The 12,124-nt window shown below is 45.7% G+C and overlaps 2 protein-coding genes across 2 annotated transcripts; both read right to left on the minus strand.

Moving 5' to 3' along the window:
• Window positions 1-15: 15 nt before the first annotated feature.
• kcnj15 (potassium inwardly rectifying channel subfamily J member 15) lies at window positions 16-3,309 on the minus strand. Its single transcript, XM_084029010.1, has 2 exons — window positions 3,111-3,309; window positions 16-1,977 (listed from the first exon to the last, which is right to left on the minus strand). The coding sequence occupies exon 2, from the start codon at window positions 1,955-1,957 to the stop codon at window positions 935-937; it is 1,023 nt and encodes a 340-aa protein (XP_083885136.1). The 5' UTR covers window positions 1,958-1,977; window positions 3,111-3,309; the 3' UTR covers window positions 16-934.
• A 2,561-nt stretch (window positions 3,310-5,870) lies between these two features.
• On the minus strand, window positions 5,871-11,735 carry smg8 (SMG8 nonsense mediated mRNA decay factor). Its single transcript, XM_084028964.1, has 5 exons — window positions 11,026-11,735; window positions 8,381-9,284; window positions 8,043-8,188; window positions 6,890-7,804; window positions 5,871-6,725 (listed from the first exon to the last, which is right to left on the minus strand). Exons 1-5 carry the CDS (start codon window positions 11,647-11,649, stop codon window positions 6,513-6,515), a joined length of 2,802 nt encoding a protein of 933 aa, XP_083885090.1. The 5' UTR covers window positions 11,650-11,735; the 3' UTR covers window positions 5,871-6,512.
• Window positions 11,736-12,124: the final 389 nt, after the last annotated feature.

Raw genomic sequence — 12,124 nt, forward strand, 5'->3', positions numbered from 1 at the left:
CACTTCATTTGAACTTTTTTTTCATGACGAAATCTTTATTTACAAAACAAAACCCCTTATGTACCTCCCAGTGTAGAATCATACTGTCATCATCCATTCTAATAAAAAGCAACGTTTCCATTTGTCCCAAGCAATCACGTCATGTACAGCTGATTTCTTACCCCGTCGTCTCCGTAGAGGGTTTTTACACATCTATTTATTACCTACATACAGTTTGTATGCAACATCTTTTTACTTAAGGCTATTTGATGTCATGTGAGTCACCTGTATTTAGTTTATTATTATAGTAAACGTAGGCTTGTTTGTTGTGGTGGAGGCTGATGTCATATCTTAAATGAGGGGGAGTGACGTTTATGTCCTATTAATGCAGGTATGTTATTAACATGACCTCCTCCCCAGAGTCTCTGTGCTATAATTAATCATATTTATAATATGCTGCTACTACTGCTTGCATTATCATTATCATTCTACTATATGTACTACTGCTGTTATTACTGGTGGCTACTCGTACTACTGCTATTACTGCTCTGATTACAGCATGCAGAGGGACTGTGTTGCCATTATTATGTTGTTTATTCTGTACACATGACATCTGTTGCACGTCTGTCCCTCCTCCTCAGTTGCTCTTCCTGAGGTTTCTCCCATTTTTAAGGATATTTTCCTCTTCTGATGCAAAGGCTCCAAGGACAGAGATGTGGTAGGAAAATGTGTGATTTTTGGCATTAAAAATTGCATTGAAGTGAATTGAGTTGAAAGGGGGATGGGGTCCCACTGTAAATGTGATTAAATCATACTGGAACTAAGGAGGCCCTGGTAGTGTCAATAAATCTCTTTTATTTAATTGCACCTGTGTTTTACCCTATGACATCTCAACAAGGCTGCTGTGAAACCCCCCCGTGACGTCACACAGCAGCAGTGACGACACGCTCGCCCGCTAGTCTTTCTTGTAGTCCTCCTCCAGTTTGAGCTTCTCCGTGTTGTTGCCGAGGAAGGCCGCGTCGTTGCTCACCTGCACCTTGTCGAAGAAGTTGAAGTCGGCCACGTAGCGCCCCCCCGCGGTGCAGAACAGCACCGGCTTGAACTCGTAGCCCCACAGGATCTCCTGCGGGACGTAGGAGGTGCGGCTCTGGCACGTGGCGGCCGTCGACTCCATGGTGGCGTTCAGCGTCACGAGGAGCTCGAAGTCTCGCGTGAGCAGGTTGTCGGCGTTGAGGCCCGCCAGCGGGCTGCTCCCGTCCAGCATGTGGTAGAAGGTGAGCGGCAGGATGAGGAAGGGGCAGTCCCCGCTGGAGTCCATGTGGAAGTCCACGGAGCTCTGGTGGACCTGCGTCTTCTCGCCCTCCTCCGTCACGTTGGAGTGCAGCAGCTTGCCCGTCAGCTGACACTGGATCAGCAGGCTCTTCCTCATGTTGGCCACCCTCACCATCAGGCACGGCTGGCCCCGGCGCCGGCACACCACCGCCGACTGGCTGAACTTGATGGTCTCCGCGCGCTTCTTGGGGCGCGCCAGTTTGGCGAGGAAGGCGCCGGTGACGAAGATCTCGGCGAGGCCCGTGATGACGAGCTGGGCCACCAGGGTGAAGATGGCCAGCGGGCACTCCTCCGAGATGTAGCGGAACCCGTAGCCGATGGTGGTCTGCGACTCCAGGGAGAAGAGGAAGGCCCCGGTGAGGGTCTTCACGTTGACCACGCACGCCGTGTGGTTGGCGTCCAGGCCGGGCTCGAAGTCGCCGTTGCCCATGCTGATAAAGTAGAAGACCACGCCGAAGATGAACCACGTCATGACGAAGGTGGAGGCGAACAGCGTGAGCTTGTAGCGCCACTTCATGTCCACCACGGTGGTCCAGATGTCGTGCAGGTACAGCTTCACCATGCCCTCCACGTTGTCGATGCGCACGTTGTTGTGGCCGTCCTTGGACACGATGCGCCGCTGGACCTCGGCCTTCCGGGCCGCCATGCCGCTCCGATCACACACGTCTGAGGTCATCATGAGGGCATTGGCCGATGGAAGGACCGACAGGGCAACAAAAACACAAATCACATTCACATCCAACCCTGAATACAGGATAAAGCGTTAGACGATGGATGGACATTCACATCCAATGATGGAATGGAACTAGGCAATGCAACTTTATTTGTATAGATCTTTAAGGCAGACTCAAAGTGCTTCACATCATAACATGTCATACAACTAGGTACTTTTACACAAGTAACGTAGTTAAGTACAATTTCGAGGTACTTTTATTTGCTTGAGTATTTCCTTTTTCTACACTTCAGAGAGAAATACTGCACTTTTTACTACACTAACATTTTTGTACAAATAATTCTAATAACGTACAAAATAATTTCGTTTGGACTGTTGCTTTGGGCAAAATCAATATTGACCAACATGATGGTGTCACTTTGTTTTTGTGATTAACTTTTATCATTATTTTTTAAAAACAATCAGTCAATTAACAAAGAACATAATCTGATCAAGCCATAATGAAAATGACCATAAAAGTTCAAATTGAGCTCCACCTCAACGAACTACAACTCTAAAATCCTGCTTTTACACTAACGGCTGAGTAATAACATTTTATACTTGTAAAAACCCTAAGTATATTTTCGAAGCAGGAATTACAACTTGAAACAGTATTTTCACAGTGTGGTGTTAGTACTTTGGTATTTGTACTAGTACTAAACTCCCATTAATGTGACATTAATGTGGAAAAAAACTCAAATCTTGATTTTTACATGTTAAATACCAAAGAGCTTAAGTAGAAATCGCCACAGAATGTAAATAATTATTACCTCAAAGTGCAGTAATGTTTATTATCTAAAACAAAGAAAAGAACTTCATGTTCCTTTCAGCAAGATTTGCCTCTGAAGAGGATTCGGGCAGCAGAGGACTCAAAACAACACTAATAATCACATTTATTTACTTAAATTACAGATTTCATAACTAAACTATACCACAAAGTCAAATGAACGGTTAAACACATCTTTAATATTTAAAATACTGCTGTTAGAGATGGTTGTTACCTCTCACACTGACGGAAAGTTGAAAGTTAACTTTATAGTAAACCATTGCAGAAGCCGGATGACATAAATCTGTGTATTATACTCACATCCCGCCGCCGCTAAATAGTCTCAGGTGTTTGTCTTCGCTTGTCTCAGGTCTCACAGTCTGTAAGCCGAAGCTGCCGGATAACTTCAGTTCAGTGTCTTCTTTCAATTGTCCCGAGTTGTGAGCGCTGAACTTTGGCACAGTCGTATTCAGGTCCGGGAGAAAGAGAAGCTGTAAACCCTGATCTGCATGTGGGCCGGCTTTTATCCCCCGCCTCCCTCTCACCTGTCCAGGTGGAACAGCAACACTTAGAACTCTGTTTGGGTCTTTTTATGGTTGTTGTTGCTCGACACAAACACACCCAGTTTCACCACTTCCAGGTAGCTCACTCTCTGAAGGACATCAACACTTCTCGGTGCCAGGACGAATACAAATATGTAATTTAATAAGACAGTCTGACAATGGAAAGGAACGTTACAAAAGGATAACTAACAAAAAAATGATGGTCCAAATGTTTTGGGGGATTGTAGGTAAAAACAGGTAATATTGCGATTAAAAGTCATACATTTGCGAGAAAAACCTTCTCTGAGATCAATATTTATACTTTTAATTTTGCCCAGAATCACCATATTATTGTAAACATACGGACTTCGAAGAGATGTGATCTGAAATAAACCACTTTAATCTCATAAATTCTGAGTTTTTTCTCTCTGACTATTACCCTCCTCCTCTGGCTCCATATTTTATATATATATATATATATATATATATATATATATATATATATATATATATATATACTTTTACCGGCAATGGCCCTAATAGGCTTTCGTACCTTCAAGTGCTTCCAGTGAATGTAAGTGTATGGTGAATGTAAGTGTAAGTGTATGGTGTATGGTGAATGTAAGTGAAAGTGTATGGTGAATGTAAGTGAAAGTGTATGGTGAATGTAAGTGTAAGTGTATGGTGTATGGTGAATGGAAGTGAAAGTGTATGGTGAATGGAAGTGAAAGTGTATGGTGTATGGAAGTGTAAGTGTATGGTGAATGGAAGTGTAAGTGTATGGTGTATGGAAGTGAAAGTGTATGGTGAATGGAAGTGTAAGTGTATGGTGAATGGAATTGTAAGTGTATGGTGAATGGAAGTGAAAGTGTATGGTGAATGGAAGTGTAAGTGTATGGTGAATGGAAGTGAAAGTGTATGGTGTATGGTGAATGGAAGTGAAAGTGTATGGTGTATGGTGAATGTAAGTGAAAGTGTATGGTGAATGGAAGTGAAAGTGTATGGTGAATGTAAGTGTAAGTGTATGGTGTATGGTGAATGGAAGTGTAAGTGTATGGTGTATGTAAGTGAAAGTGTATGGTGAATGGAAGTGAAAGTGTATGGTGAATGTAAGTGTAAGTGTATGGTGTATGGTGAATGGAAGTGAAAGTGTATGGTGAATGGAAGTGAAAGTGTATGGTGTATGGAAGTGTAAGTGTATGGTGAATGGAAGTGTAAGTGTATGGTGAATGGAAGTGAAAGTGTATGGTGAATGGAAGTGTAAGTGTATGGTGAATGGAAGTGAAAGTGTATGGTGTATGGTGAATGGAAGTGAAAGTGTATGGTGTATGGTGAATGGAAGTGTAAGTGTATGGTGAATGGAAGTGAAAGTGTATGGTGAATGGAAGTGTAAGTGTATGGTGAATGGAATTGTAAGTGTATGGTGAATGTAAGTGAAAGTGTATGGTGAATGTAAGTGAAAGTGTATGGTGAATGGAATTGTAAGTGTATGGTGAATGGAAGTGAAAGTGTATGGTAAATGGAAGTGTAAGTGTATGGTGAATGGAAGTGAAAGTGTATGGTGAATGGAAGTGTAAGTGTATGGTGAATGGAAGTGAAAGTGTATGGTGTATGGTGAATGGAAGTGTAAGTGTATGGTGAATGGAAGTGAAAGTGTATGGTGAATGGAATTGTCAGTGTATGGTGAATGGAAGTGAAAGTGTATGGTGAATGGAAGTGAAAGTGTATGGTGAATGGAAGTGTAACACTGAATGTCCCTTTAAATCTTGACCACTGGTTGTTAACTTTATGACCTTGAATCATTCGTCTTAGCTTTGTTATTACCCACATTCCTGAAGACTCGGTGTGTGTGTGTGTGTGTGTGTGTGTGTTACTAAGGTCGTATGACATCACTAATTGATTTCCTTGTTCCTTTCACTGTGCCCACATTTAAATACCAGGAGAAAACAATCAGGATCTCATTGGTTCATGATTCATAGAAATAAAACACTGTAAATAAATGGAATCATGAAGCTACTTTTGCTGTTTGGTGGATGAAACGAACAAACATTCATTCTAAAGTGGTAATTTTGTCAATGTGCTCCGTCTTCTAATGCAGAACAATGGTGGAAAAAAGATTACAGCAGCCCACCGTTTATTTCTGTAAATATTTCTGGAGTAAAATCGATCGAATATTTAATATCATTTCATTATTACTTTTCTGCAGTTCTGTTGAAAAGAGTCAGCGAGGAAGTCGTCTGGGGCTTTCAAAAGTCACACTTAGGTTTATGTTTTCATGCCTGAAAATGAATTTTAAATTAAATCCCAAATTTCACAGGAAAGCGGTGATATTGGAATGCTCCGAACTGTAAACATTACGTGTAATTGTGAATAAAACATGTTAGTAGTTGGTCTCTACCAGCTGATGGTGAGGTGGTTTCAACCAAGATAAAGGAGTCCAACCCCCTCTAGTGGACAAAGTGTGTAATGCTGAAACCTGAGGCACTTTCTCTTTGCGGCTGCTGTTAAATAATATTCACATAAAGATAACACATAAAGATAACAAAACACCTCATTTTTATTGATAGAAAAAACCTTCCAGCTCCGGTCCTCAAGTACATCTGTTGTAATCAATGTCATAATAGTAGCAAACGCATGTTGTTGTGATACCAACACTTTCCTGGACGTCCCCCTAATATTATTATTATTATATTACAATAATTCACATTTATCAGAACAAACATTTTTTACACTTATAGGGACGGCAGGAGTTTTAGTTGTTGACAAACCTGCATACAACCACATGATGGTATGTTTATAATGCATTTATATACTTTAATATATTATATTATAAATGCTTAATAGGGGGACTTGAGCCTAATTCTTGACGCTCGACTTCTGTTCAAAATGCTACTTTAGTTGATGCTGTGCTGCTGATTTCCGTTTGCTAGAGTCCTGATGAAGCCGTTTATATTTCCTAAAAAACACTGTAAACACTTCAATGTGCATTTCAGGGGACCGTTTAAAAAAAAAGTGCTGAAATTTGTTACTTTTCTCAAAGCCAAAAGTGTAAATTTTAAAGTTTGGATGGCACGCGGTGAAAAATCAGCAACGCATTTAAAGTAATTCCAACCAGATGAAAAACATTCTGTGCCTTTATCCCCGGTGTGAATAAATAAGAAGTCCAGCGTTCTGTGAAAGCTCACTGTGGAGGAGGGTTGGCGCTCGTGGCCTTCAGGATGCCCCGCAGCACCTTGTGGTTGTTGAGGGGCTGGTTCTCCTTGGGGGGGTAACAGGGGCCACGGTCCGTTGAGTAGGAATAAGGGAACCGCAGAACCCAGAGACCATCAGGCGGCACCACCAGATCCGTCTGCTCTGGGTGGAAAACCGGGCAGGGGGCCGGACCGGGCTGCACCTGCAAACACACAGAGAGTTTCATTCATTAATTCACTCCTCAGAGGAAGTTCCTATATGAGTAACATTCAAAGGGACCAATGAAAGTCCACTGAATGAGCTGTGGACACGGATATCCATAAACTGGATTGTTTTGGTACTGAAGGAATAAAAAGGAGACGTCACCTGTGGGTTGAGGGTCACCTCCAGAGGGGCGTCCGGCACCACAATAAAAAGGCGAGTCAGCTGGGCGAAGTGAGACTTCAGGCCACGGCCCTGCGAAGGGGACGAGATGTACAGCGGCATGTCGTTGTTGAGCACCCTGGTGGCGGGGTCTTTGGCACCCCCGGGCCCCAGCACCTTCACGATCTTATCCGGCCCGCAGCTGATGAAGCGTCTGCCCCTGATGTCTTCGTACTCGAAGCCCACGAAGATCCGAGCCATGTCGTCCCTCCTGCGGCTCCTCCCGAGCCCTCCGGTGCTCCCTCGCTTCCCCACCAGGGACTTGTTGGGGGCTGGCCATGAGGAGGTGCCTCCATCCAAAGGTTCCGTCAACCCCGTGTCCTCCTCCGACCGAGAGCGAATCACCAAGTCCCACGGCAAGAGGAAGGAGGAGCCGGGCAGGAAGCCTGGCTGTTCCAGACCCGTGTGGCAGTTGTATGACTTGGCTGGGCCCAGCTTGACCAGCGACCAGCTGGAGAACTTGGGCAGCAGGCCCTTAGGGCAGCCGGAGTGCATCATCCCCGGGAGGTACTCCACAGTGGAGGGCTGCCGGTCAACAAGGCTCGGCCTCTTTTGCTGGACTTGGGTTTCGGTTCCCTCTCCGTCCGCGTAGGGTCCCAGACTGTCCGTGGACTGGCCGAGGCTGAGAGCCAGGCTGAGGCTGGTGTCTCCGGGCGTGTGGCTCTGAGCAGTGCTCGGCTCCTTCAGCCTCTCCGCCTCCCCGGACTCCGAGGCCTCGCTCGGGAGCCGCGGGGCCGGGTTGCTGGCCGGGGCTGGGGCCGGGTTGCTGGCCGGGGCTGGGGCCGGGTCAGGAGTGCTGGGCTGGAAGACGGGAAACTCGATCTTCTCCAGCTTCCCGCAGCATTTCTCCTCCAGCATCTGTTCGGGGAGAACACCATTAAAAACATGCAATAAAGAAAACTAATATTCAGACTTTAATTAAAGTGGGTATAATCAATATTTTGAAAATAATAATGTATCAAATAAAAGTCCTTAATCCTTTGGTTAAACAGACAATACAAATGTATAAATGTTGCAGGATGAATGACAACACAGGTTAGATTATACATTGGGTGATATTTGACAATCTGTGAGGAGAAGCTGCTTGAACTCTGACCTGGTAGAAATCACAGTTGGCAGCCTGGATGTCAAACGGATCCTCGCGAGGAGCCTGTTTCCTGCCGCAGTTACAGGAGCTGGTGGAGCGCCCCCTGCTGTTGTGGTTGAGAATGGGAGGGTTGCGGTCCACGTCTGGCTTCTCTCCTACAGAAATCACAGTCAGATTTAATTTTGTGTTATTGGTTGACTCCCTTTCAATATGTATAAACTTTTAACTTTTTTCTTGTGTTCAAGATCAAGATTTTTTGTCTGATTAACGTGTGCAGAAAATTGCATTATTGTGTATCACATTATAAGCCTCCGTGCAGTGAGGAAAATAAAGTAGGAGGCGTTCACCTGGCTGAGGCAGCAGATGGAACTTGTGAACACAGTGTTGGTCGGTCAGGCTTCGCTCCTCACACAGTTGGTGGCCGTTGCTCCAGAACTTGTAGCAGTCCTCGTGGAGCTGCAGCGCGTAGCGCTGGAAAGCCACGCCGCGAGCATGCTGGCTGTACACCCGCAGGGCCTGCGCCAGCTGGTTCTTATGCACCGTGGTGGTGTAATTATGGGGGAGGTTGGACTGGTAAGCGCTGTGAGCCAGCGGCAGAGCTTTCTGACACCTGTTCTCAGAGAACTTTGTGTCCGCCTCGAGAAAACCCTCCAACACCTTCAGCTGACCTTGCACTTTCAAGGCCAGCTCCGCCGTTTCTTCTTCTGTGTTGCTAATTAGCACCTGGTGGAGTCTCGAGGCGACCTGGACCCATTTGGAGTAGGTCGGCAGCTCAAAGTGCGACGGCTGCGGGTTGCGACCCACGCTGTCGTCGAAGCCCTTCTTGGTGAGCACCAGCTCCACGTGCTGCCAGAGGAATTCCCTCAAGCTGCAGTCCACCAGCGGACCGCCCATCATCACGCTGACCGGGTCTGCGCCGCAGCCGGCCTGCCGAGCCGAGCGTCGGATCTGCTGATACCGCCGCGGCCCCGACACCACCACGGTGTTGTCCGGTTCACACAAGATGCAGTTTGACCGCAGCTGGCTAAGCAGGGCGCCCACGGGGTCCTCGTCTACGGCGGGGATCACGTACACAAACGCTTGGTTGGCGGGCACGGTGAACAAGCAGTTGCTGCTCTGGTTGGTCAGGACTCTGCTTTTACGGAAGATGCGGTAGATCTGGTCCTCCAGAGCGTGCTGCAGCCTCCTCCTGGGAGAGTGCTTCTTGGCCTTGTCTTGGTTTCCTCCGGAGTCCGAGCCGTTTGCAGAGACCTTCGGAAAATCAAACCAAAAAGGTGTCAAGTTAAATTAGGTTTGGTGACCCTGGTCAGGGCTGTGACTTAGGAGGATACTATACATTGTGGAACATCTGCACTTTCTTGCAGTTATAATTAGGGATGCACGATAATTATCGGACCGATAATTATCGGCCCGATAATAGGAATTATGACGTCAACCCGATAAATCCGATACAATTATTAATACCTCCGATAATCCGACGATAGGATGTTTGTGTTAAAACAGTCATACGGGTGGATTGGGATGAGGGACGTTAGTTTTTTTCTAGGCGCCTCCCGTTTAGCATGTGATGTGGTTACTGTGGTATCACAGGTTTCGGAGGAGGGAGTTAATCCACAAATCGAGCGCTCCCTTCTCATGCCTGGCTGTGACGTAGAGGCTGCGAGCGAGTGGAGGAGGAAGACTAGTAAACAAACACGCATGGCGTCTGTAATGTGGGACTACTTCAAAGTTTCTGAGGAAACTGAATCGCTTGCCATTTGTAACAAATGCAATGCAGAAGTTCCAAGAGGAGGGAAAAAGGCATCGAGCTTTAATACATCCAACCTTAAAAGTCACCTCGCACATCACCATCGCTACGACGGTGTGTTAAAAGCGTATGAAGACGCCGGCGCCGCTAAAGAAGCAGCGAGCCCGTAGCTTAGCGTTTTGATGCACGGGTGAAGTAGCGGTCCTTGTACCTCGGGTCCAATATAGTTGAGAGATAATACAGTGGCTTTTCCTCGATGTCACCAAAACGCGTTTCCACTGCTTTTAACGGGGTTTCCTTTGATGTTTTCACTCCGTGGTCTGTTGGTAACGTTCGTTTTAGCAGTCGCGTCAGCGCTTGAATGGAGGGGATCACATCCGCAGTAGTGGCTGTTGCTTTGCTGATATTTCTGCCTATTACCGTAGTTTACATTTCTGTGTGGATCAGGACCAACAGTTTAATGTAGCAGCACTTGTGTGTGCATATCCCATGCTGCTCAGGGAAAGTTGTCATTGACTGACTGACTGACTCACTTACATATTTATTTGAAAAAAATAAATATTGTCATTTTATTGAAGAGTCAAAACTGTTCTTGGCTTTCTTTTGTTCATAGTAATAATTATCATGTCACTGTGATACATCTGGTTAGGTGTTTGGTAAAAGGCAAAGCTATGCTAAATCTACCTAAGCTTAGTCATTAGTGTTTTTGACCTGAATTTGATCTGAATATACATTCAAAAACGAATAACAATATTATCGGTTATCGGTATCGGTATCGGTCCCGAGGAGCAGAAAGTTATCGATATCGGTATCGGCTTCAAAAAATCAATATCGTGCATCCCTAGTTATAATGAAAATAAGCAAAATTTCCTAAAGTGTCACTCTATAGTTTTAAAAGATAAGAAGCTGCTGGGGCACTAAATCATCCTGAAAGTTCCCCGTCACAAAAGGGCTGTTTCAGGACAAAGCAAAGCTGTGAAAAAGTGTCTAAGATAAGGAGTAGAACATTGCTTCACCAACATCCTGGCCCTCCTGTCACTATAATACATGGACTATGGATGAGTACCTCATAAATCACCACTTTTAAACGGGGAAAACAGGTGAAAGATAATAAGAGTCATTGAGAAAGTACTTCCCTAAAACCTCACAAACTAAAAAACAAGCTAAGCTTGGGATAAGTACCTCATACAACACCACTTCTACACATCGGAACTATCTCTTCAATGCATGAATAACGGACCAGACCTTCAGAGAGCCGTTCATGTGGAAGACGAAGAGCAGCCGTGGAGGGCAGGGCCGACAGTTCACCTTCCACTCCTTGGACACCGGGCAGTCTTTGATGGCAGCTCGGATCAGAGGCAGCGCCTTCTGCCGCAGCGCGTCCAGGGCCCGGAAGAGCCGGTCGTAGGTCACGTCGAAGGTCTGGTTCGGGTGGACGAGCAGCAGGACGTGGCACACGGAGAACATGTAGAGCAGGTGGAGGCAGTGCTGGCTGTCCAGGCCTTTCCAGAAGTCGTGGGCGTCCGAGTGGCCGGTGCCGGCGCTGAGAGCCTCGCAGGCCCGCAGCAGCTGGCGGCTGTCGCAGACGGAGGACAGCAACAGGTAGAGTACCCGGCTCTCCTGGTGGTAGAACGCCTGGATGAGGCTGTCCGCGGAGCCGCCGTCCTCCGGCCCGCCGAACAGCGGGAAGATATGTTTGTCCGACAGACTGTTGACGATGGACTCCTTCTGCGGGCCGGGCTGCATGCTGCTCTTCCCGAACACCCCGACCACACACAGGCCGTCGTCCCGGTACAGCGCGTCCTCCTGGAGGTCCGCCCGGAGCAGCTCGCCCACACTCACCGGGAAAGCCATGTTCGCTTCCTTCATGGTGGACCGCGGCGGAATGAAAACAGCAATGGACTCATTTCCGGTTCCGTATACTAAAATGTCCGAGTGGACGCAACGTTTATTTTACAGTTCCAATGTTTTTCTACTTCCTTCATTATTATCGGGAGAAGTTAAAAACATTGGAGAAAAAAACCCCATTGAAACAAGCCAATAATAAAATAAAGTTTAACATTTAAAAATAAATAAATAATAAAAACAAATGTATGCATGCTATAAACATATATTAAAGTATTAATAGTAAAAGTGAAAAAATTGCATTCCATTAACACAAATTATTTTCATGTAATATTTTGTTATTGTGATGCACTCATGGACAATAATCTAAATTTTACTGTTGTCAAGGCGGAGCTCATTTTTTTAAGCTATTTTATATACTGAAAATAGAAGTGTTTTCGTCTATAAAAATGTATTTAGCGACCTCAGCTGCCAAATAACAGTCGTGGAGTAAAAACTA

Source organism: Eutrigla gurnardus, assembly GCF_963514095.1.
Source record: "Eutrigla gurnardus genome assembly, chromosome: 15".
NCBI classification, from domain to species: Eukaryota; Metazoa; Chordata; class Actinopteri; order Perciformes; family Triglidae; genus Eutrigla; species Eutrigla gurnardus.

What these genes read in the sequence shown, in the direction of transcription:
- kcnj15 (XM_084029010.1), bottom strand. Translation starts at nt 1,957, where the DNA reads ATGGCGGCCCGGAAGGCCGAGGTCCAGCGGCGCATCGTGTCCAAGGAC.
- smg8 (XM_084028964.1), bottom strand. Translation starts at nt 11,649, where the DNA reads ATGAAGGAAGCGAACATGGCTTTCCCGGTGAGTGTGGGCGAGCTGCTC. An exon ending in ACATGAACGGCTCTCTGAAG is followed by an intron (nt 9,285 to 11,025) that starts GTCTGGTCCGTT and finishes GATTTTCCGAAG; the next exon opens with GTCTCTGCAAACGGCTCGGA. An exon ending in AGGTGACCCTCAACCCACAG is followed by an intron (nt 6,726 to 6,889) that starts GTGACGTCTCCT and finishes GTGTGTTTGCAG; the next exon opens with GTGCAGCCCGGTCCGGCCCC.